The sequence below is a fragment of the Diceros bicornis genome, chromosome 1 (assembly GCF_020826845.1).
Source record: "Diceros bicornis minor isolate mBicDic1 chromosome 1, mDicBic1.mat.cur, whole genome shotgun sequence".
In the NCBI taxonomy this organism is placed as follows: Eukaryota; Metazoa; Chordata; class Mammalia; order Perissodactyla; family Rhinocerotidae; genus Diceros; species Diceros bicornis.
Window position 1 is genome coordinate 63,399,953 of NC_080740.1, and position 26,512 is coordinate 63,426,464.

Sequence of the window (26,512 nt, forward strand, 5' to 3'; positions counted from 1 at the left end):
GTGGATTTGGCTCAGTTTCTCAAACCATATGGAAAAAGACTCATCCAGGGCCAGCCTGGTGGCTTGGTGCTTAAGTTTGGAGCTCTCTGCTTCAGCGGCCCAGGGTTTGTGGGTTCAGGTCCCAGGCGCAGACCTACACCACTCATCAAGCCATGCTGTGGTGGAAACCCACATGCAAAATAGAGGAAGATAGGCACAGATGTTGACTCAGGGCCAGTCTTCCTCAGGCAAAAAGAGGAGGCTTGGCAACAGATGTTAGCCCAGGGCCAGTCTTCCTCACCAAAAAAAAAAAAAAAAAAGACTCATCCACCAGGTGCCACACCTATTGGAAAAGCTCACTCTGGAAATGAGGATAATGAAAGGGAGCAGAATCACCTCCCAGGATGAGTGAGATAGCTCCTTCCTTTGTCCTTCAGGCTTTCATGCACCTCTTGCCCTTCCTCACAGGTGCCCTGTGCCCTCCTAGGGGAAGAGATGACAATGGAAATGCTTTGGTTCCATGGAGAATTCAGTGCTATCCGATTGAACATCTCTAGGACCTGGCACCCAACCCATTTCAAAAGCAATCCCAACTATTATTAAGAACCAGCTTGTGTTAGGAGCCAGGGATATGGCTATGAACATGTCTGGGATTACCTCCTAATGATAGAGAGTGAGCTCACCCCAAGGCAATATCAAAAAATATTTGGAGAGGGGGCCAGCCCCAGGCCTAGTGGTTAAGTTTGACATGCTCCACTTCAGGGCCCTGGGTTCGGTTCCCGAGTGCGGACATACACCACTCATCAGCAGCCATGTTGTGACGGTGATCCACACACAAAATAGAGGAAAATTGGCCACAGATGTTAGCTCAGGGCGAATCTTCCTCAGCAAAAAAAAAAAAAGTGTTTGGAGGGAAAAATGAAAGCATGCTAATGGTGACCTAGAAAATGGGTTGATGATTGTGAGTGGTTCTTTCTCTCCCCCATGGTGTAAATTCCTGCTTCCTTCGCTTTTTCCTGCTATAGGACCCCTAATAACCCAGGAAGGAGGCAGGAGGGACCAATGGAAAGAAGTCTGCATATCTTGGGTGCTTGTTTGATATTCGATTAAGAAAGGAAAGAAGAAATGCCATGCCCACTGACTCAAAGTGGCAGGAGATAGATTTTTGTTGTTGTTAGTGCCATTGAGTCGATTCCAGCTTCTAGCGACCCGGCATACAACAGAGCAGAGCCCTGCCCAGTCTTTTTTTGCATAGTCCTCTCATCTTTCAGTGCTATATCAAACAATGTTCTGCTGCTATTCATAGGGTTTCATGGCCAATTTTTTTGGAAGTGGGTGACCAGGTCCTTCTTCCTAGTCTGTCTTAGTCTGGAAGCTCTGCTGAAACCTGTCCACCATGGATGACCCTGCTGGTATTTGAAATACTGGTGGCATAGCTTTCAGCATCTTGGCAACACACAGCTGCCACAGTATGACAACCAACAGATGGGTGGTGTGGTTCCCTGACTGGGAAACGAACCTGGGCCACTGCAGTGAGAACACCAAATCTTAACCATTAGACAACCAGGGCTGGCTAGGAGATAGACAAAGAAGGAAAGTGTAGAGTTGTGATGTCCTAGCTCTCTACCTAGGACTGGAAGAAGAGAGGTGTGAGACAAAAGACTGAGGGGAGAAGAAATAAAGAGAGAAACACATGACAAAATTCACAGAACAGAGTAGACTTTTAGATATAGATGTTGGGCCAATAATAAGAACCTTCCTTACATTGGTTCCCTTCCCATCTCTCAGTGTTTCTCATCTTCCTATTCTTTTCCTCATAAAACTTACTCCAACTTATAATTATATTATATATTTATTTTTAAGTTGGATCTTTGTTTCCCCAACTAGACAATGTCTGGCATAGTTGGCACTCAAAAAATATTTATTGAAAGAATGAATAACAAGTGGAGCTGGAAAAGTCAGGCCAGAGAGTGTAACAGCAAGCTCATTACTCCCCTCTCCTCCTTTGGGCAAAACTGTAAACATCCTTATTTATTGAACACTTATTATTTGCCAAGCATTCTCCTAAGTATTCTATGTGATTTATCTCATTAGTCCTCTCAACGAACCCGTAAGGAAGTGTATTCAGAGGTTCCCAAGACTCCCTCAGGTTCAGGGATTCACTAGAAGGGCTCACAGAATTCAGCAAAGCTGTTATACTCATGGTTACAGTTTATTACAGTGAGAGGATAAAGATTAAAGTCAGCAATGGGAAAAGACACATAGGGCAGAGTCCAAGAGAGACCAGGCACAAGCTTTCAGTTGTCTTCTCCCAGAGGAGTTGTGCAGACAGCACTTATTTCACCCAGCAACAATGCGTGACAACACACATGAAGTATTGTCAAAAGGAACTTCTCCCAAGACTTGATGACCAGGGTTTTTATTGAGGGTCAGTCAGGTAGGCATGACTGACTTCCCAGGTGGTTGACCTTAGTCTCCAGCCCCTCCAGAGGTCAAGGTTTTACTGCATGACCCAAACCCTCAACAAAAATTACGTTGGTAGCTTAAAGTATCTGGTGTGTCCCAAGTCCCCAGATAAATAAAGTCTTTCTGATCAGGCAGGATATTCCAAGGACTTGGAGACTATCTCCCAGGTCGAGGGCCAAATCTTTCAATAGAATATGCAGGGTTTGAATAATGCAGATTTTCTGAGTTTACTGCACAAAGAAGTATTAGCATTAGCCCCAATTTGTGGATGATCCAAACTAAGGATCAGGAAGGCTAAGTGATTTGGCCAAAGTTATGGAAGCCAGAACGCAAACCAACATCCTACTTGACTATAATATCTGTGGGTTTTGCACCCTAGTACCTCCCCTGAACAAGTAAAATTCTCTGCAAAAAGGAGAAACTCGCAGAGAGTGTTTTATAAGCCTGGCCTCAAATTTGAATGCCCAGATTCAGGGATTTCCACTTAGGAAGATAACAGTACCATGAACCTTCTGGTGGTCTCAGGGCCCCAAGCAGCAGATGATCTAGGATTTGCCGAGGCCAGCCAGATCTGATCCCGTTGAGTGAGTTCTGGGGGCTTCTCCTTCCTCACCGGAGAAGGAGAAACATATGCACAAGGGCCGGCCAGCACTTTCTAATATACCCCCCATTGCCCTCAACAAATCTGCTCCAGAAGTATTATTACAGTGAGGGAGGGAGGCAGCGTGGCTGAGTTGGCTAAGCAGGAACTAGGAAGTTAGGATCCAGGGCAGTTGGTTGACCCTTTGTCTCACGAGTAGAGTGATACCACAGGGGAAGTCACGCTTACCTTACCCAGCGTTCCCAAGGCCTGTTCTCTAGCCCTGCAAAGTGGTCCAGATGCAAATGCAAAATCACGTTAGCAGAGTAAAGCTTCTGAGGAGCCAGTCAGCAAAGAAACTTGTGTGACTTGGTGTAACTCAGTGTTTCCTGAGCTTATTTAAGTATGGAACCCTTTTGAGTGTGTGCAGCATCAAATTACTAAAATATGACCAAAACGCTCCTTTTTTACTTTCCAGCTCATGCCAATAGATCTGCTTTCAGGAAATTATTATCAGTCATATTTATTAACCTTGCATGCATCCTTTTCCTCCAGGAATGGCAATTCCTAGATGTTTCTTGATTATTTCACAAATTCGTTCATCAAACATTTATTCAACACCTGCTTGTGCCCAGGCCTCAGAAGTGGAGGTACAGATGCTTCAGCTACAAATCTTGAATTCTCCAGCAGAGAATTCATAACCTGGTAAATGATAACTTGAGCCAAAGGCCAGGATGTTTTTCCTTGGCTCCATTGTGTAGTAATGGGCAATCTCACAACCAGCTTGGAGAGGTAAAAAGTTAGCTTAGTGTGTTGGTTTTGGCCCCACCTGATGCCAGGAGTACAGAGAACTAGGCCAACCCCTTTCTAAACAAGTGGGAAGTGTCAGTGGTGCGTAGTGAAGAGCTGGTTACAGAGGGGCAGGTTCAGCTCTCACCCCAGCTCAGCTTTTTCTCGTGTATGTGTCACTCTGGTGATTCTGCTCCTCTTAGGCTCCTTTTCTCTTACCCGGTTATCAATCCACATGCCTCCTTCATTATTTTCAAATTGGAAATAAGCTCAGGGCTCACTGGCAACTGGACCTCCTGCTGTTCCTGAATTCTACTATTTCATTGTTATGCATTTAGTTGTGTCTGAGTTTTTAATATGTATTAGTCAGGACTTGTTCAGCTTAAAGTGTCAGAAATAACTCCAAGCAGTTTAAGTAATAAACAATACATTGGGGATATGATCTCGTTTAACTGAGTATCCTTCAGCCATAGCTGGATCTAGGCGTTCAAATTTTATTGTCAAGGCTTTATCCATCTAGTTACATATGTATCTCACTATATCTCTAGTTCTGCTGCCTTCTACAGCTTCACTCAGGCAAGTGTGTCTACTGGTTGGGAAATATCGCCACTGGTAGTCCAAGGCTTATCACCTCAAGGCTGATGATCCAAAGTAAGAAAGACTCTCTTCTTGGTGTTTATATATCAAACTTCAAAGAACATTCTAATTGGTCCGATTTGGGGCACAGGCCTGCCCTATACCAAGCACTATGCTGGGGGATTTGGGTGCCCTAACTGGCCAGCCTGGGCCACATACCCCTGTGTGTGTGATGAGACCAGAGTGATTGATGTGCCCATCAGAAGATGGAGAACAAACAGGTGGTTCCTCAGAGAAGGGGTGCTTGCCATAATGTTATTACTAACACACATAATTACTACAGCATAATTTTACTACTAATGTCTGCATGCCCCTGTTTCCTTGTTTCTGGATTCTATGCATTATGCCTCTGTCAAAAGCATGGCCCTCGTGGCTTTCAGCCCCTACTGAGGTGACCAATAAATAGACAAATTACAGGAGCATAAAAGTCTTGAGGCTTTTGAATCTTGGAAAAGGAAAGCTTTTTAGGCACACACAAGCTTCCACTGGATTATCTGTCTTTCTGAAAAACACTGGGAAAAAAGAGTTTGGTAATGACCTGGCTGTGAGACCTCCACACCACTTTGTCCCCATTCCCCCTCCTGCCTGCGCCTATAGAGACAGAGAACAATTGTGAGTGATAAAAGCTATTCCCAGCAATACAACAGGTGATAGCTGATGCGGAACTCGAGTCATTTTCCCTTGAGAGAACAGTTGAGGACCAGATAGAATGAACCAGCTGAGTCTCTTCAGGTGCTTAACTTTTATGCGAGGGCTCTGGAGTTCAATAATTCATGCTAATACAGCCAGCAGCAAGCAAATTGCATTCACACTCTATTCGGATTTTGATTACAAAACAGAGCCCCAAATGAGTTTTATGATGGAAAGACATACTAGGTGACTTCAGCTGGATGAAAGGGAATGAGGGTGATAGAAGCACTAGGGCTTTGGTGAAATGAGCCTAAGTCAATCTCGAGTCTGCATACACTGGCTATGTGACCTTGCGTGGTGACATTGAACATCTCAGAAGTTCTGTTTCTTCAGCAATAAAATTGGGTGATACCACCTACTTCATAGGACTTTGAGATCATATGAGTGAGATAATACATGGAAAGTACATTCATGCAATAATGTAAAAAAATTTCTGTGGCTTGCTAAAACCACAATAAATGTTAATTTCCTTCCTCTCTCCTTATTCTCTCTCTCTCTCACCACCCTCCTTCCCTCTATTACAGCATGGAAGCCAATGTTTCCTGTAAGTATGAATGTAGAACTGAGAATACCAGGGGATGGGTTATCTAGAATGAAGAGAAAGAAGATGAAAAGAGCCTTCATGTTAAAAATAAAATTTACAGTTTGCTTCCAGAATACTTACCTATACTGAGGGGAGATGGAGAAAAAATTAAAATGGTCAGGCAATTAGTACTATCTCAGAGTTTCAAAGTTTATGCATCTTTAAAGAGATTTAAGCATTTTGTGCAATTTTAGTTTAATATACTTGCTCAGTGGTCATTAAAATACATAAGCTAATTGCACTGGAATGTCTTCCAGAAAAGAAAGGAAAAAAGCAGCTTAGCCGTTTACAAAACCTACATCAAAACTCCATTGCTCCCATTTTAGTTACAATAAGATATGACTCAGACCAGGGGCATCAGACTTGGATGCTGAGGGAGCTCGATAAAAATGAAGCTACTTGAATCATACTCCAAGAGATTCTGGTCGTGTAGGCCAGGGATGGGGTCCAGAAATCTGCATTTTTAACATCTCCAGGGATTCTGATACAGGTGAACCACAGACTCCATTTTGAGAAACACTGTCTGAATGGATAAGAGCTTGGGGCTTGGGGATAGACAGACCTGAGCTCAAATCCTAAATCTACCATTTTCTAGCTTCATGAACTTGGGCAAATTTTTAATCTCTGATCCTCGGTTTTCTAATCACAAGTTGTTGTGAGAATTAATATTCTCACAAAATATATTGTGGAGTGCTTAGTACAGTGTCTGGCACATGGGAAGAAGCACTCAATAAATATTAGCTATTGATACTGTCATTATTATGCAAAGTCAAAGGGACTTCGATTCTTTTTTTCTTGTTTTTTCATTCTTCCTTTCTCTCCTTTTTTCTTTCCTTTTCTTCTCTTTTTACAAATCCAAACTAACAGTGCATTAAGCAAGATGGAAGTTTACTTAGCTTTCAGACAAAAGTCTGGAAGTAAAGTAGTCCAGGACTGGTCTGGCAGCTCTGCAACCCAGACTACTTCCTTCCCTATTTAGGTATGACCCTTATCCACATTGTTCAAGATGGCAGCTAGAGCTCCAGCAATTGTATGTGCATTCCACACAGCAAAACAGAGGAAAGGAAAAAGAAAATCAGTCTCTCTCAGTAAGGACACTTCCTAAAAGTTGCTTATACACCATTGGCCAGAACTTTGCCAGAGAGGCTTGAAAATGTGACCAGTGTTCCAAGTGGTCATGTACCCAGAAAAATGTGATTTATATTACAATGGAGAATTAGAAAGAAGGAATATGGAGGGACAACTATTGTTCCCTGGAATACCCAACCATAGGAGTTTAGCAGATTCAGATCATTTCCCAGAAATCCTCTGCTCTGATCCTGCTTCTGCTTGCTTATTTCTCAGATAAGGAACATCTTCTCCAAAAAGGTAGTTGCATGGTTTGCTGATCCTGCTCAGCTTGGCTTATCTTCTTCCTAAATTCCTCCCATGCCTTTCACTTCTCATCCCTCAGCTTTATTCGTTTTCTTTTTACTGTCCAATTTTAATAGGCAATACAACTATTTCATTATAGAAAAGTTAGAAAACACTGCTAAGCACTTAGGGAAACAATTTTTTTAATGTTCAAATATCTCACCACTTAGAAATAACCACTCTTAAAATGTTGATGTATAGCCATCTAGCATTTTCCCCAGGTGAGAACATACATGTGTATTTATAATGAAAGCCTCGTCTACATAACTGTTTTTAACCTCTTCTATTATACTTACCCATATATTTTGAGTAACTCTCAATGTTATTAATTATAGATGAACATCATCAATTTTAATGACTGTAGGGTTTCCCATTGTGTAGGTGCATCATAATTTATTCAACCAATTTCATTTATCCACAGCACTGTGCTAAACCTCCTAGTACATACATCGTTGCTTACTTGTCCACTAGTTTCCCGAGGATGAGCTGTGTTCCTGTGGTTTTCTAACTCTCTAAGCTCTCCTTACAGTATTCAGGGACCAGCAGAAAAGCACTGCTCTACCATCCCACCAGCAAGGTGCTGTTCAGGTCTAGTCTCTACCCCTAAGCTGCTTGAAATTCCCTTTAGAATGAACCTTGCAGACTCAGAAGGTCCTTGAAGAACTGAATTAATGCCCCTTCTACCCTCTTATGAATAACAAGACTGCCACCAGGAAAGGGGACTACTTCACCCCATTGCTGAGAAAAGCACGAAATAAAACACAATCCCAGGCAACACTGAAGGGCTTTCTGTTAAACCTAAGTTATCAGAACTGTCAGTTTGCCAAACTGACTTCAAACAAGACCAGAGTGACGCCATTTCTGTGTGGAGAAACCAGTTCTAATTAGAAAAAAATGCAATTGATTGAAATAATTACTTAGAAAGACAACTGACTTGACAAATGATGATTCTTTAGCTAATTTTTTTAAAAAAACTGATGATTGATCTCTGTCGTTTTTAATCTCAGTTGCACTTCCTAACGATCCAAACACTCATGAGGTTTACACTTTCTAGAGAAGGCTGAAGACAAATGTTGCATCACTTTCATATAGCACTTTCTATTTTCAGGGAGTTCTTTTGTTTGTTTGTTTGTTTTGCTTGTTTGTTTTTTTGTGTGTGTGAGGAAGATTGGCCATGAGCTAACATCCGTTGCCAATCTTCCTCTTTTTGCTGAGGAAGATTGGCCCTGAGCTAACATCTGTGCCCATGTCCCTCTATTTTGTACATAGGACGACGCCACAGCATGGCTTAATGAGTGGTGCGTAGTCCGGCTCTGGACCCAAACCCGCAAACCCTGGGCCACCAAAGCAGAGCGGGCAAACTTAGCCGCTACACCACCGGGCCAGTCCCTTCAGGGAGTTTTTACCTCAATTTTCTTCCCATCAATACTGAGGAGTAGGTAGAAATGATATAGTTAGCCCTCCATTATAGATGACGACTATAAGAGATGTCATTCATTGAGCACACACTGTGTACCAAGCAATATGCTAAATGCGTTAGGAACATAATTTATTCCTCACAACTACCCTCATGAGGTGGGTATTCTGTTATTGCCCCATTTTATAAATGAATATGATTTAAGAAAGATTAAATAACTTGTCCGTGGTCACACAAAAGGAAAGAGGTGGAGCCAGATTCCAAATTCGTATTCAGGCCCCAGAGAGAGTCACTGACTCACTCAAGTTCACATAGTTGTGGAGTCAAGTCCGAAACCCTGTTCCTGGCATAGTGGTTAAAAACAAGGGCTCTAGTATCAGGTAGCCTCAGTTCAGATCCCATAGCTGTCATTTCCCCGCTGTGTCACCTTAGACAAGCTACTAAACCACTCTGTGCCTCAGTCATCCTATCTTAGAGACGGGGATAATAAGAGTGTCTATCTCAAAGGTTAAATGGGATGATCCACATCCAGCACTTAGCACATAGGAAGTGCTCAGTGGTTAGTTATTAATATGATACCTTCCATCTCTCCAGCCTCTAAGCTAAGTACACATGTTATTGGTCTGTGCCACTGCAGGTGCCTCGAGCAAAGGCCTTATGCAACTACCGAGGGCAGAGTCCCAGTGACCTGAGGTTTAATAAGGGAGATGTCATCCTCCTCCGGAGACAGCTTGATGAGAACTGGTACCAGGGGGAGATCAATGGAGTCAGCGGGGTCTTCCCCGCCAGCTCCGTGGAAGTCATCCAGCAGCTGCCCCAGCCACCCCCACTCTGCCGGGCCTTGTACAACTTCGACCTACGAGACAAGGACAAGAGTGAGAACCAGGACTGCCTGACCTTCCTCAAGGTGAGAGTCGGGGGGCTGCCAAAGTCACCAGCGACCACATAGAAACTGGCAGAACCTGGAGGTGTTCGCTTGATATTTGCTGATTTTTTTTTTAATTATATGTATTTGTACACAAATGTGTGTATTTATGTATATATGTGTGCATGTATATGTAATGTGTGTGTATAATTCAAACCACATAGAAGTGCTGTCACTAGAGAAATCTAATGAGTTTGATAGGTATCCTTAAACCTTTTCTATCGCAATTACAAAAATAAGTATTCACACATTCATTCATTCATTCATTCTACAATCACTTTTGAGCACCTATTCTCTGCAGGCACTGGGGATACAGCATGAAGGAGTCACATTCCCTCCCCTCAGACGCAGTGGTGGGAGAAACAGACGTGGACAGAAAATGACAAACACAGGTTGATAGCGTGCTGTGCAAAACTACAACTCCTGCCTCTTCATCTGTATCTGTAAGGGTAGCCTTGCTGACCAAGTTCTAACCACCTAGTTGTACTCACTTGTTGTAAACATCATTCTACTCGTTTTGTTCTACTCGTTTTGTTGTAGACATCGTATTCAATGCATTTGTCGTAAACTTTGCATTCAAACACTCCAAACACACACCATAACATAATTATACCTTTATACATAAATAACCTCTTACAAGATATATTTTCTGAGCACATTAACTACCCCGAGATTTTTTTGCCTCTTTTTTTATTGGATGATTCTTCACCAGGTACAAGTAACAACACTTCTACTAAAGCCTAGACTACTTTAATTCTCTGTATTCAGTATTTATTATTCCTTAAATGTTCAGATTTTCTCATAGAAACCAAAGTTGGGGTGATTTTCATTCTTTGCTACTTCTGATAAGTAGATCAAATACAAGTGGAACTGCTACACAGCTCAGGAAAGGTCTTTTGTTTCGTAAAACATTTTTATTCACCACTACCAGAAATGAGATTTACTTCACATTCCCTCAAACTAGACAACCTCACTGTCCTCCATATTCTGACATACTGACCATTATTGTCTTGGCAGCTCTGAATGAGTCCCCTATGGAAGGTTGTTCTGTAGCCCCAACTGCGAAATCTATACTTCAACTGCAGTTAGAGGAAGGGCAGTTCAACTCCACAAGTATGGATTGAGTATTTACTTCGTGCCAGGCAGTAGACAGTGGGCTGTGGGGACACAGCTGGTTTTTACCCTTCTCTGGGAATTTGCAGACCAGGACACTTACTCCACCTGCTCACTCCTTCATTAAGCCCATCCACATGCCAAGTTGTGCACTGGGCATAAAGTGATGAGTCATTGTCCCCACCTTCACGGAGCCAGCAGTCTAGTGGAAGGAACAGACACAAATGGGAAATTATGACAAGGAATCAGAAGAGAGAATTTGATCCATTCTGGAGGGCAATGGAAGGCTGAGACTATAGTAGGAAATCCGGTGGTCTTCCTAAATTCTGCATGTTCAAATTAAACACAAGATCTTCTCTCCTCAAACCACTCTTTTCCTAGTGTTTTCTATCTCAATAAATTGTACAATTTATTCACTCAGTCATTTATTCGTGCATGTATGCATGCATTCAAGAAATATTTATTGGATGACTACTAAAGGGGAGCCACTGTATTAGGTGCTGGAAACACAGAAATGAACAAAACAGATACAGGCACATGGAGTTTATGGTCTGATGGAGTGGGCAGGCATTAAAGAAATAATATCCTATAAATGTGTAATTACAAATTGTAATAAGGACAGAAAAAGCTAAGAAAAGGTATAATGTAGTAGTAAATTTAGATTTGGATTCATCTAAATTACTGAGGGGCATGGATCAGAAGGTCAGAGAGATAGTGGATGAATATCCAGGTTTAGATTGATGAACGAGTATGGACGTGGAAAGGTGTCCCTGATATGGTATTAAGAGAAAAGTCAATGTGTCCTGTATGACTGTATTTGCATGAAGTACAAGAAAAGGCAAAATGAATGTATATCCTGGGAGTCAGAATAGTGGTTACCTCTTGCTAGGTGATAGGAAAGGGTACAAAGGAGCTTCTGGGTGCTGGATGTGTTCTATATCTCTTAATCTGAACGGGGTTTCGTGGATATAGTTAACGTAAAAATTTATCAGGCTTTACATCTAAAATTTATGTACTTTATTATGTGTACATGTGTATGTTTCTGGAAACAATTTTAAAAATTAGTATGTTTATATGTATATATGTTTTATCCTCATAGAAAAGAATCTGAGGGAAAATGTGTTAACCAAAATGTTAACAATGGTTGTATCTATGTTGTGGTAGAATTTTTTCTTGGTTTTGCTTATCTGTATTTTCAAATGTTTCTACAAGTCTACGTATAACCTTTGTAATGACAAAAATTTGAATAAAAAGTCATTTTACAATTAAAAATTGAATAGGTTCTGAAAAGTCTTCCAAATCACAATGAAATTCATTCTTCCTTTTGTTAAAGTCTGTCTCCCTCTGGCTTCTATCTTGATTTCTCCACCATGTTAATTTAAATGAAAAGCCCAGATTCTTCTGGTGATTGAAAATTAACATTTCCAAGTTTTCCTGTTGAATTCCATTAATCTTCCAACTTATTTCTACTCTTCTTATGGTCTTGGTGACTCAAATACTGCCCTTTATGGAGAAAGATCATTTTAGCAGGAAGAATTTATAAACAAATCATGAAAGAACTACATTCCTTATACCTTACACCATCTGGGACTCCAAGCTGATCTCCATTGAGGGGTTTCAACACCTGGAAACTGAAAGTAAATATTGACCATGAGACTTTCTCTCTTTCAGGATGATGTCATCACTGTGATCAGCCGCGTGGATGAGAACTGGGCAGAAGGAAAGTTAGGAGACAAAGTAGGCATCTTCCCAATCTTGTTTGTAGAGGTACGTGAGTATCAAGTCTACATCTGATTCAAGCTTACTCAGAAATAATCACGTGCCACAGTGATTCCTGAGAGTAATTCCTATTTGATATGAGGCTTATTTCAGAACTAACTGAAGTCTCTAAAGAAAAGATGCCAGATGATAGTACCCAGTTCTGGCAAGAGGGGGGAGAAATGGACCTTTTCTGCTGATAGGAGTGTAAACTGGTGCAATCTCTCATATCCGAACTCAAATAAACTCATATCAAGAACGTTAAAAATGTACATCTCCTTTGAGTCAGCAATTCCACTTCTGAGAGTTTATTGTAAGGAAATATTAAAATAAGTGTGCAAAGATACATGTACAAAATATGCAAAAATGTTCACCACAGCATTGTGTATAATGGTAAAAAAACAGAAATAATCTAACTATCCAACAATAAGAATTTAGTTTTTAAAAATTATGGTGATAGAAAAATATATATCCATTAAAAATAATGTTATAGATGAATATTCAGTATCATGGAGTATTTGATATTATGGAAAGATGTTTGTGATTTATTGTTAAGCAAAATAAAGCTGAATGGGTATAGAGTTGCAGATTTAGAAGATGAAAAAGTTCTGGAGATCTGTTTCACAACAATGTGGATGTACTCAAAACTACTGAACTGTATACTTAAAAATGGTCAATATGGTAAATTTTATGCTATGTGTTTTTTACCACAATAAAAAGAAACAAATTGAACTATATAAAACTAGCTTTATAAATATATGCATGTATATATATATGGATAAAGGACTAAAAGGAAATGTACCAAAGTATTAACAGTGGTGATCACCGAATGATGAGATTTTAGATGATTTTCATTTTCTTTGTATTTTATAAATCTTCTGACATGAGCACATATTACTTACTGTTGTTTTTTAAAGAAAGAAAGAATACGTTAGGCTATTTACCTATTTCTCCAATATAATAATATCACCTGGAGTCCCTAACCTAGCCTTCAGCCTCGCCCTAGCTTGAAGCAAGTCATTACAAATTTAGAAGTGAGATTTTATTGTTTAACTGCATTGATTGGGTGCTTACCAGGCATAAAGCATTAAAAGTGAGCAGTGGGGAGCTAGGAAAGAAGTGAAAGGCATGCTCCCTGCCCTCTAGTAGGGTGGGGTGAAAACAGAAGACAGGCGTGATTGGAGAGAAGGCCAAGTCTTCCATTCATAAGAGCCAAAGCAGGTTCTGAAGGGCATGGCGTGCCCGGAACGCTGTCCAGCTTTCACAGTTCTTTATACCCCGTCTACTCAGTCAGTGTGGAAGGGGAGAAAAATGGAAGGGAGGGGTGGAGGAAGGGTCCAGAGAGGCTGGTCTTCTTACTGTCTCTACTAAACGGTATTCTCATTCCTAGTGCTTTTTCTCTTGCTGAGGTCCCTTCCAGGTAGACCCACCCAGTGCTTTCTACTTGTTCAAATTTCACTCATTTTACAAGGCTCAGCTAGAACCCCACTTTCTCCATAAAATTTCAGCAACTACTTGAACACTCAGTTGTCTCTTTCTTCTCTGAGCACCTGATGAGTGTGTTGCTTATACTTCACAGGCTAGCCTAACATAGAACAGGTTAAAAAATTAGCTTAGGGGCTGGCCGGTGGCATAGTGGTTAAGCTCAAGCGTTCCACTTCAGCGGCCGGCCCGGGGTTCACAGGATTGGATCCTGGGCATGGACCTACTCACCACTCATTAAGCCATGCTGAGGTGGTGTCCCACATAGGACTAAAAGGACCTACAACTAGGATATAAAACTATGTACCGGGGCTTTGGGGAGAAAAAAGAAAAAGAGGAAGATCGGCAACAGATGTTAGCTCAGGGCTAATCTTCCTCAAAAAAAAAAAAAAAACTACCTTAACAAGTGAATGATTGAAAAAATATCTGAGAGGCGGTCAGACTAACCAGGAAAAAAGTTAGAGAACAAACCATACACTGTGACCCCATCCTAAACATATATTCAATCATTCAACTAATTTTTCATTGACTGCCTGCTATATCCGGTCTTGGCCTAAGTTCTAAAGATACAAGACAGATATGGGCCCCTACTTTCAGGGATTGTAAAGTCAGACATTAACCAAGTAATTGTGTGGTGAAGAATGCAAAGAATGAAGTAAAGGGAACTATTGTGGGGAGAGAGAGTATGATGTGCAACTTCATCATAAATGTAGAAATCATACAAGGGTCAGCAAATGCCTCTTAAGCCAAGATCTGACAGATGATTAGGATTCATGTAGGTAAGCATGGAGGGAAGAGTGTTTTAAGGAATGGAGGTAACATGTGCAAAAGTCTTGGAGGATGAGGAAGTGTGATGTGTTCAAAGACCAAAAGAATACTAGAGCTGGAGTTAAGAGAATAAGAGAGTGACAAAAAATGAAACCAGGGAAGTAGACGGGAGATAGATCACAGACAGCTTTGTAAACCATCCTGTATTAGTCAGGGTGAGGTAGGTTATTCTATGATAATAAACAGCCCCTAAGTCTCAGTAGCTTAACAAAGAAAAAGTTATATGTTCAGCACAGAATGGTGGAGGCTCTGCTCACGTAGTTACTTAGGATCCCAGACTAGCAAAGTTGGAGCCGTCTTGTAGCTGCACCTTCTGGAACACATGGACTTCCTAGTTTCCCCAGCAGGGGAAGAGTAAAGAAGAGTGAGGCATATGTCAGCAAAGGCCTTAGCTCAGAAGTGACACTTGTCACTCCTGCTCATAGCCCATTGGCCTGAACCAGTCACATAGCCTCGCCTGTCTTTAAGTCAGCTGAGAAATATAGAGGAGTACATGGAATGTTTGGTGAGTATCATTGTCTCTACCATATCCTAAGAAGTTTGGACTTGACCCAAAAATCAGTAGGTCATTGAAAGATTTTAAGTGAGGCAATGACTCCTTCAGATTTGGGTTTCTTAAAGACTGCTGTAGCGGCAGTGGGAAGAATAATTTGACGGAGAGAGAGCAAAAAAGCAGAAAGACCAGGTAGGAGGCTACTGTGTGGCTCAGTTAGAAAATGATTGTGACTTGGACTAGTAGATTGGAAACAAGTGGACAGATTCAAGGACATTTTAGAGGACTGGGAGGTTGACAGAAGTGGGGGATAGGGGAGAGGGAGTGGTCAAGGATCACGCCTCACTTTCTGATTTGTGTGCCTAGGTCAGTGGTGGAGCCGTTTGCTGGGTCAGGCAACATTTGCTGCAGGTGAACAATTACATGATTGGGAGACAATGGTGAAGTCTCCAAGCGCAGAGATCAACTACAACTAGTACCTAGTCGGACACATAGGAGGTGCTTAAATTTTTGCAGATTAGAGCTTGCGTGGTCCCCTGCATTATTTCAAGAAGCTTCTTCATAGCTCTGGGAAAAAAAGGCACCACTGATTTTATTACCTATTTCTGCTACCCTTTTGTCCAAAACTTCTACATTTAATGATTATTCATTTGAATATTCTCCCCACCACTTTGCCTCTAAAATTAGTGATTACAAGAACCCTCAAGATTATCATCAAACTAGCCACTGATTCATTTGTTCTCTTAATTGCTAGGAGAGGAAAAAGATAATCAAGTGGTTGCTAATCTGGGAACCTGGTTTTCAAAAATTACTTGAAATCTAAATTGAGCTTTTTAAAGCAGGACTTAAATTTTGACTCTAGTCATTTCATTAAGACTAACACTTGCTGAGAACTCTCTAAATAAGTTGTGAATTACCAGTGCCATGCAAAACAATTGGAAAGACAGAACACTTTCTTATGAGAGTGACGTGGTTTTTTTTGGCATAAACAGGATTGTTCTTGTTAATGTATCATTTGATTTATTAAATTGCACCTGGATAAAAGGTGGTAAAACAAACACTGAGCTTACGCCCATTCTTGTCAGGACTTCTCGGGCGGGGCCTGCCTCGGTTGTATGAAGCTTGCTCAGCCCAGTGAACCTCTCCAAGGATATTGCTTCAAATGAGTGGGTGCAAATTTAAAAGATCTGCAATCCTTCCCCAACTGAGCCATTAATCACATTGGCAGAGAACAGAGCAGACCGAGAGTCACATGGGACCTTTTGTCAATGTTGCTGATGGAAATGCTGACGGAGTTGCTTAGCTGGGGACAGAACAATTAGGCAGAGGCAGAAAAAGATTAACTTATTTCATTGTAGCTGTGAATGACCATAAAGAACTTTACTCATTTAACTCCAAGAGTGTATATTGTCCTCATACTGGGTGAACAAGAGAGGGATAGGTGCTCTGGGGAATATAAGACATTGTCCCTAGTCCAGACTGCTGTCAGAGCTTGCCTAAACAATTTCAGTGACTTCCTAATTGGTCTCTGCCCTTCTAGTCTGGCACTTCTAAACAACAGCCAGAATGAGTTTTTTATGTATTTACTTTTATTTACATACAGTAAAATTTACTCTTTTTGGTGTCCAGTTCTATACATTTGATAAATGCACGCTGTACAACCACACCACCATCAAGATATAGATATAGGGCCGGCCCCATGGCTTAGCTGTTAAGTGCACGAGCTCCGTACTGGCAGCCCGGGTTTGGATCCCGGGCGCGCACCCACGCACCGCTTCTCCGGCCATGCTGAGGCCGCGTCCTACATACAGCAACTAGAAGGATGTGCAACTATGACATACAACTATCTACTGGGGCTTTGGGGGAAAAAAAGGAGGAGGATTGGCAATAGATGTTAGCTCAGAGCCAGTCTTCCTCAGCAAAAAGAGGATTAGCACAGATGTTAGCTCAGGGCTGATCTTCCTCACGAAAAAAAAAAAGATATAGATATATACTATTCTATATCTTGACGCCAAAAAAATACGGGGGCATGCTGCCTCATTGCAGTCAACTCCTTCCCTGACTCCCACCCCTGGCAACCACTGATCTGTTTTCTGCTCCTGCGGTTTTCCTTTTCCAGAAAGTCATAGAAATGGAATCATACAGATGTAGCCTTTTGAGCCTGGCTTCACTTAGCATAATGCATTTGAGATTCATCCACGTTTTTGCCTGTGTCAGTAGCTCATCCCTTTTTTTTGTTGACTCTTATCCCATTGTATGGATGGGCCAGAGTTTGTTCATCCATCCACCAGCTGAAAGACATCACAGTTGTTTCCATTTGTTGGCGACTATGAATAAAGCTGCTGTAAACATTTGCATACTTATTTTTGAGTGAGCATGTGTTTTCATTTCTCTTGGGTAATCACCTAGGAGTGGGATTGCTGGGTCACATGCTAAGTACGTGTTTAACTTTGTGAGAAACTGCCAAACCGTAGCATGAGCTTTTAAAAACATAAATCAGTTCGTGTCACTTCTCTACCTAAAACCTGCCAAAGGCTTCCTGTCGTGCTGAAAATAAACTTGAAGCCTCCTTGCAAGCCTTTTGTGATCCGACCCCTGCCTTCCTCTGCAGGCTCATTTTTGCCAGCTGCTCCTCACTCACTCCATTCCAGCCTTCTCTCTGTTTCTTCCTTGTCTTTTTTGCAAACAGGCTGAGTTTTTCCCCTCTTTAGGATCTTTCCGCTGGCTTATAAGCCCCCTGCCTGGCATGTTCTTGCCCTGTCTTCACATGACTGGTTGCTTCTTGTCATCTGTGTCTCAGCTTCAATGTCACCTTCCAGCAGGTCTTCCTTAACGCCCCCAATCTAAAGTAGCCACTTTGGGGCTGGCCCCGCAGCTTAGCGGTTAAGAGCACGCGCTCCACTACTGGCGGCCCGGGTTCAGATCCTGGGTGCGCACCGACGCACCACTTGTCCAGCCATGCTGAGGCGGCGTCCCACATACAGCAACTAGAAGGGTGTGCAACTATGACATACGTAGTTGACATATGTAGATGACATAGTTGACATACATAGCTTTGGGGAGAAAAAGGGAAAAAAAGGAGGAGGATTGGCAATAGATGTTAGCTCAGGGCCGATCTTCCTCAGCAAAAAGAGGAGGATGGGCATGGATGTTAGCTCAGGGCTGATCTTCCTCGCAAAAAAAATAAATAAATAAAGTAGCCACTTCCCCAGCCACTCTCTATCACATCAGAGCACTTATTACTCTCTGATATTTTCTTGTTTGGTTGTTTACATGCTAGCTCTGGCATTTATAAGTCACCCCTCTGGCTTCAGCTCTCTTATCCTTAAAGTGGACATAATAATGCTCCTTCCCCTACTTGATGATTTTTTTTCCACAATATTACAACCTTCTTGAGGCAGGAACTACATCTTCTTCAAAATTTTCTCTCTCAATTTATTCTATTCTATTTCAACTGTCTACACATTGTCATTAAAAGGTTCTTAAATGGGCGAATTCCCCTTTACCTCTATAGTTGAATCTCTAAATTAGAATGCGACAAGTGGTTTTAGAGAGCAACTGGTGACGATCTTAATGATGGACATTTAAGTAATTGTCCTGCACAGTTTTCACACAAACCTCTGTTTTGTCAGCATATTTCAGAGTTCTGAAGGAAATGGACTCACAGGGACTCTTGGTGGGTGGGGAACTCAAAATATAATGCAGTCATTATCAGTTGTGCTAGAGCTAGCTGATACTGGGCTGCAGGAGCTGGTTGTTACATTTTCAGGAATTTTGCTAGCCGGTTGTTAAACCATTGGCAGATATTTACACCACAGAAATTGGAAAACTCTACAAATCAGGGCTGGTTTTTTTTTCCTGATTTACCAGCACACCACTGACTGAGAGGTATAGAACAAGAGAGAACGGTGATAAGATGAAGGTATTTAAAGGAAGTAGTAAAAGATGGTCTTAGCGTAAAGATTCAGGGTCCTGAGTGGATTTACATTCTGGCTCAAACACTTATCAAATATATGAACTTGAGCAACTTCATCCACTCATTATTCTTCAAACACTCGCTGAGCATCCACTCTGGGATAGAGCAGAGAATAATGTTTATAAGGTCCCTACCCTCAGGTAGCTAACAGTCCAGTGGGGGAAAGAAAAATAAGTGATTACAGTATGGAGTGAAGACTGCCATGATGGGAAAGTGTAGGGGCTGCAGGAGCACAGAGAAGGGTAAGCAGCCAACCCGATGGGGGACTCAGGGCTGGATGAAGGAGGAAGGGAGTGTCCACTGGGTGGAAAGGAGTGGGATGTGGCTGGGAGAAATGGGTAAAGGAAGAGTGCTCCCCATCAGGGAAGAGTATCATGGCTTATTTTTAACCCCTTTGGACCTCAATAAGAGAGTAAAAAAGTAGTACCTACTTTGCAAGAGAGTTGTGAGAATGTATTGATATGACAGAGTAATTGGGACATATTGATAAAGACGGAAGCTGACCAAGGAGTGGTGACTGAGTTGGTGGCATCGGCACTGGCTTCAGACTAGCCTGGGTAAGACTTAGCTGCACACGTTAGATCAGAAGATCAACTTCTCATCGGACGTTTTGTCTTTTCAGCCAAACCTCACCGCAAGACACCTCCTGGAGAAGAACAAAGGCCGTCAGTCAGCCGGCACAAAAAGCCTGTCCCTGGTGTCTTCATCATCCAGAGGCAAAGCAATTAACACACCCACCCTCCGAAGGGGCCCTGGGTCCAGGAGGAAGGGACCCGGGCAGTTCTCCATCACGACAGCCTTGAACACTCTCAACAGGATGGTCCATTCTCCTTCGGGGCGCCATATGGTGGAGATCAGCACCCCAGTGCTTATCAGCTCCAGCAACCCCTCTGTGATCACCCAGCACATGGAGAAAGCAGATGTTCTTCCCAGCTCTGTGGGGCAGGTAGGGAACAAACCCCTGGGATAAGGGCACCTTGGAGTTGGGCAAGTGATCCATACCATGTCACAAGCACTATTGGATGTTTAGTACCTGCTAAGCACCCATAATGCATTAACAATAACTAACGTCAGATGTATTATGTGTCAGAGCTGTATACACATGATCCCATTTCATGCTTGAAACAGCCTGTAAGTTAGGTATTATTATTGGTATTCCCATTTTACAGATGAGAAAACTGAGGCTTAGAGGACTTAACTTGCCAAATTCTCACAGATCCTTTGCTTCTCCATACTAAGAGTTGTGACATAGTTCCTGTCGCTTAGAGAACTTCCCTCCAAGGAGAGAATGGCACCCATTTTGTAGAGAGGGTTCTGGCATCACAATTTGACATTCACTGTTCCAACCCCTGGCAATGTATTAGGCATCGTGTGAAAGGAAGGAAAAGAAAGAAAAAGAAACTATGGGTTATTAGGTGTTTTCAGGACTGGCTACATAATTTGTAGGGCCCAGTGAAAAATGAAAATGCAGGTCCCTTGCTCAAAAATGATTAATAATTTCAAGATGGCAGCAGCAGAGCATTCAACCAAGTGAAGGGCCCTTCTGAGCAGAGCTCTGTGTGACTAAACATGTCACACACCCACGAAGCCAGCCCCTGGGTGTTTTCACATGGAGCATCTAATAAGATACTGTATGTAAAGTGTTTAGCACAATGCCTGGCACATACTAAGCACCCTATCAGCATTAGCTGTTAGTGCTGTTGTTATTAAGCCTGGTGACTGAGTTGCCAACTGAAGGGAGATAAGCCAAGGGGCGGTTGTGGCACTCCGGCAGCAGAAGTACTTCTAACAGCCTGTGGCTATTTAGGTTGAAGGGTACTTTAAAAGGTGAAGGACTGGAGGTATGAGGCAAAGTAATTAAGAAGAACTGCATGTTGGGTATTCTGCTGAGAACACTCTTTGGAGCCACGCAGGTGGCAACTTGAAAGGACAAACCTCAACTCGCACTGATGTATTTTTTTAAAAGCTGTAAGTCTTGTTTTTAAACATGAGTCTCTACCTTGGGATTAAATGGCTTAATTGGACTCTAATCCCTTTTTAACAAGACGAGGAGGAGGAGAAAGTCAAGGGCTCCTCAAAGACCTGTGTGCTGGTCTAAAAAGAAAACAATCACCTCCTACAACACTTTATATCTTCTGCCACTGTCTGGATCTCTAAGAGGCTGACTGTTCATGTAATTCTGCCCACCGTCTGCACTACATACAGACGCATACACACGAATACACTTTGCTCTCCATGTACGCTCTCCTTGCTTGAGAAACCGTAAAACTCGCTTCCAACACACAAATTCCAAATGCTTTTTTACAAGTACATACACGCTTTGTGCCCAAAGTTCTCCCTCCACCACACACACACGTGAACACACACGCACTCTAAAATGGGGGCCTAATGACTCACAACTAAGCCAAAGACTAACAGAATTTTTCTGAAATCATTCTTTATATATAGACATGGATATATAAGGTACAGCCCACACTCAGTAGATAGAAGCTAGCTCACTCGGTGGTAAGTTGGCTTCCCAAAAGATTTAGCCAAGAGCCACTTTCCATTTGCCTTTTTAATTCTCCTTCTGGGTCGTTTGCCTCCTCTACAGAGAGGCTGGACCGGAGTGGAGAATCCTAGTAGGTTTCAAAACAAGTAGTATTCCTTCCTAGTTTTTACAAAAAGTGAGAATTCCAAAGTATGGCCTTTGCATATCTTATTCCCAGGGAACCAATGCATAGTATTGATAGCCTCTTCTCAATTCAGATGGCTTTGGGTTATTAGTATTTCTACATATTTGCCCAGGTATTGTCAAAAACACACTCTTAAAAAGTCCCATTTATGAGCTACAGCCAAAGATGAGTGGAGAGCTGAACAAATGACAAGGTCTCCTGCTTCCTCTGTCTCTAACTCCTTGAGAGCTGTAGTTGGATCTAGCTTATCAAGCTCCCCCTACCTTCTTCATCCCAGCACCCCGCACAGTGCCTAGTCCTGAGTAGGTGCTCAATAAATCAAGGAATCCAGACTTTTGACTTAAACACCTGGGCAGATGGTGGTGACATATACTTAGGGAAGACTGGAGGAGAAATAGTTTCCTGTAGAAAGATCATAGGTCAGTGTAACTCTTACAACCAATAAACATCTGTTGAGTGCTTACAATGTAATAGTAACCATGGTGAGTACTTGGGATTCTACTACCAAAACAACAAGATCAGTAATAATAATCTCAAACATTTATTGAAACTAATGGTATATATAGATGATAGATAGAGAGATGATTGATAGATAGATAGAGATAGATAGATAGATAGATAGATAGATAATAGGTAGGTAGATAGATAGATAGATAGATAGATAGATAGATAGATAGATAGATAGATAAAGGAGGGTTAAAGAGTCAGTTTTCTGAAATCATCCCAGTTAAACAGCCCTGTCCCCCTCCTATGGTATAGAAAAGACCTGGATTGTGTTTTGGGTCTTAAACACCAAAGGGTAGCAATTGCTACCTTCTTGTAAAGGGAAGCCACAGCAAGGAATTTTGTTTTCCTGTTATCATTATGTCTTCCCACCTGTGGGAAACCACCTGACACATCTGGCTAGAATATAAGGAAATGACCTCAAAGACAAACTTTGGACTAAAAACAACTGTACTTGAAAATAATTCAGGATTAGACCTGAAGAGGCTGAGCAGTTTCCGTGGAAAATTGCTCTGGAGGACGTTAAGTAGAAGGATTGGAACCAATGCAGTTGGCCTTTGGGAGAGTTCTGGAGATTATCTCTAGGTCTGTCTAGGTCTGATTATCTCTAGGTCTAGGGAAGGAATGCCTTACAAGGAGAAAGAAATTCAATTGCCCGGGACACCAGTTAGAAAGAAGGCCTTCAACAATGCCTCTTAAGGGGAAGTCACAATTGCCAGGCCTGCCCTGGTGATTCTAAAATTGACTTGCTCAGGATGTGGAGCCTGTTTGTCCTATCTTGCACGCTCACAGAACGCTGAGGTGTTCTTGTTTTCTCTAACACTGGGCTTCCTAAGAGGTTCTGCTCCCTCAGTATACCCCCCAGGGAACTCAGCCTCTTCCTCCCCCACCTTACCTCACTACCAATTCCCTCAACCCCCTCCTTCAGCCTGCCCCTCCTTCTGTATCTCAGATCCGGGATAGTGGAACTGCTGTACAACTACAAAGCCTGTCATCATTCCAGAGTTCTCCCTTTCCCTCACTTCCTACATCCAGTTAGTCAGCAAGCTCATTTTGCCGCCTAAATAGTTATTGCTTCTGTCCATTCCATCCCACAGCCTTAGTTTTGGTCCTCATCTCTTGCCTCAACTATTGTTTCAGCCTCCTTCCTGGTCTCACAGAACCTTGCTCAATCACTGCACCTCACCCCCCAACCCTTCACCCCCAACCGCTCTTCCAATCTGGCCTCCATAATCATCTCTTGAAAACCCAAATCCATTCAGCCATTTCTCTTCCCCAAACCACCAGTGGTTCCCTACAGTCCTCAGAAGCAGTAATATCTGCTTTATTGTGTGGCCATGAAAAGCTAAAAACTATAATAGATGATTTACAAACATTATGACTATCCTCACAACTGTTCAGAGTAGTCATTGGTGTGCCCATTTTACCAAATAGGAAAACATGGGGACAGAAAGATTAGGAGCTTGCCCAAAGTTTCAAAGCTGGGAACAGAGCCAGGATTTGAGGGCAGATGTGTGCTCTCTCCCCTAAATAAGTTAAGACATTCTAGAACCTCCGTGACCTAGCTACACTCCCCCTTCCAGCACCCCCAGACCTCCCTACACACCACAGATGTGTACATACACATGCAGATGTGTGCATATACGTACACACACACACACACATGAGCATGCACACACACAAAAGTTGAAGTGATCTTCTCAACAGTCCTAAGCACGGTATATACTAGGCCACCTCTTTGCCTTTTGTCCTTGTACCCAGCAGAGTACCTGCATTATTCTGGGCAATAAACAAATGTTTGTTGAATAAATAAATGCTGTTCCTCCTGGAATTTACTTTTGGTGCGTTTGTGTGTCACAATCATGTCCATACCCACAACGCCCTGTATGTGTATCATTTCTGCAAGGAAGCTCTCGCCACTCCATCCCTGCAGAATTACTATCTCCCCGCGCTGTTCACAGGACATTGTTTATACAGGCATATCTCGTTTTACTGTGCTTTGCTTTATTGTGCTTTGCAGATACTGCATTTTTTACGAATTGAAGGTTTGTGGCAACCCTGCATTGAGCAAGCCTGTTGGTGCCATTTTCCCAACAGCATTTGCTCACTTCATGTCTCTGTGTCACGTTTTGGTATTCCTCACAATATTCCAAACTTTTTCATTATTATTGTATTTGTTATGGTGATCTGTGATCAGTGATCTTTAATGTTACTATTGTAATTGTTTTGGGGTGCCACGAGCCACGCCCATATAAGACGGCAAACTTAATCCATAAATGTTGTGTGTACTCTGACTGCTCCCCCGACCAGCCGTTCCCTATCTCTCTCCCTCTTCTTGGGCCTCTCTATCCCATGAGACACAACAATATTGAAATTAGGCCAATTAATAACCCTACGATGGCTTCTAAGTGTCCAAGTGAAAGGAAGAGTCACGTGTCTCTCATTTTAAATCAAAAGCTAGAAATGGTTAAGCTTAGTGAGGAAAGCACATCAAAAGCCGAGACAGTCCGAAAGCTAGGCCTCTTGTGCCAAACAGTTAGCCAAGCTGTGAATGCAAAGGAACAGTTCTTGAAGGAAGTTAAAAGTGCTATTCCAGTGCACTTTGATACGAATGATAAGAAAGTGAAACAGCCTTATTGCTGATCTGGAGACAGTTTTAGTGGTCTGGATAGAAGATCAAACCAGCCACAATATTCCCCTAAGCCAAAGTCTAATGCAGAGCAAGGCCCTAACTCTCTTCAATTCTATGAAGGCTGAGAGGTGAGGAAGCTGCAGAAGAAAAGTTTGACGCTAGCAGAGGTTGGTTCTTGAGGTTTAAGGAAAGAAGCCATCTCCATAATATAAAAGTGCAAGGTGAGGCAGCAAGTGCTGATGTAGAAGCTGCAGCAATTTGTCCAGAAGGTCTAGCTAAGGTAATTAATGAAGGTGGCTACACTCAGGATAAAACTTTAATGGATGAGCGTTTGGTTCTTATGGATGAGCAAAGAAAGTAGTGTCTTGAGATGGAATCTACTCCTGATGAAAATGCTGTGAAGATAGTTGACATGACAGCCAAGGATTTAGAACATTACGTAAACTTAGTTGATAAAGCAGCAGCAGGGTTGGAGAGGATTAACTCCAACTTTGAAAGAAGTTCTACTGTGAGTGAAATGCGATCAAACAGCGTTGCGTGCTACAGAGAAATCGTTGGTGAGAGGAAGAGTCAATGCAGCAAACTTCATTATTGTCTTATTTTAAGAAATTGCCACAGCCACCCCAACCTTCAGCCACCACTACCCTGATCAGTCAGCAGCCATCAGCATCAGAGCAAGACCCGTCACCCCCAAAAAGATTATTCACTGAAGGCTCAGTTGATGGTTAGCATTTTTTAGCAATAAAATATTTTTTAAATTAAGGTATGTACATTGATTTTTTAGACATAATGCTATTGCACACTTAATAGACTACAGTATAGTGTAAATGTAACTTTTATATGCACTGGGAAACCAAAAAATTCATGTCACTCACTTTACTGTAACATTTGCTTTATTGTGGTGGTCTGGAACCAAACCCGCAATATCTCCGAGCTATGCCTATACTCGAGTTATAACACATTCTTCTTGGTACTATACATACCACGTATATATCTTATCACCATGCTCACGAAGATTGAAAACTTCTTAAGGGCAGGGTGGTATTTTATTTGTTTAAAATGTTGTTGACTTTGCAAAACCACAATAAAGGTTTCTAAGAACACATTTTGCCTCAAGAATCAAAAACAAAGACAGAGGCCTCTGACTTTTTAAAATAATTACCAATCCTTTTCTCCTCTTCTGATTACCCAGAAAACAAGAGATCAGACAGAGAAGAAAAAGGCAGTCACTAAGGAATGCGATTCCCTCCCCCACGCCTCCTCCATCCCATCCCAGGATGATAATGACAAGTCCAAGCATCTTTCCTGGGCTCCTGGGAAGATGAGCTGTCCTGCACCTTGGGGAATTCTGAGATCTAGAAAGCCAACTCCCCTTTCATTCTTATATTTGAAATATTCTGCATAAAGTAATTTTTAGGAGCTTGAACTACAAGTCCAGATCCTCTCCCTTTGTCTTCATCTTTCGTAGGAATCTCCCAACCCGACTTTATGGTACTCGGGACTGCCATGAGAGATGGGTTTTACTTAGTATTAAGATAGTTTTTGTCCTATGGACACACCTCTAGTGCTAATT

At 42.0% G+C, this 26,512-nt stretch overlaps 1 protein-coding gene across 4 annotated transcripts in view; it reads left to right on the forward strand.

Moving 5' to 3' along the window:
* The window catches only part of SH3RF2 (SH3 domain containing ring finger 2), a 133,331-nt gene that overhangs the window by 42,739 nt on the left and 64,080 nt on the right, over window positions 1-26,512 (forward strand). For all 4 annotated transcript variants that reach the window (XR_009220445.1, XR_009220447.1, XM_058543230.1 and 1 more), the window contains exons 3-5: window positions 9,191-9,460; window positions 12,263-12,358; window positions 19,751-20,074. Coding sequence is in view for 2 of the 4 variants with exons in the window: in XM_058543230.1 (XP_058399213.1) it covers window positions 9,191-9,460; window positions 12,263-12,358; window positions 19,751-20,074 (690 nt within the window). In the remaining 2 variants the exon portion in view is untranslated. The remainder of the gene's footprint in view (window positions 1-9,190; window positions 9,461-12,262; window positions 12,359-19,750; window positions 20,075-26,512) is intronic.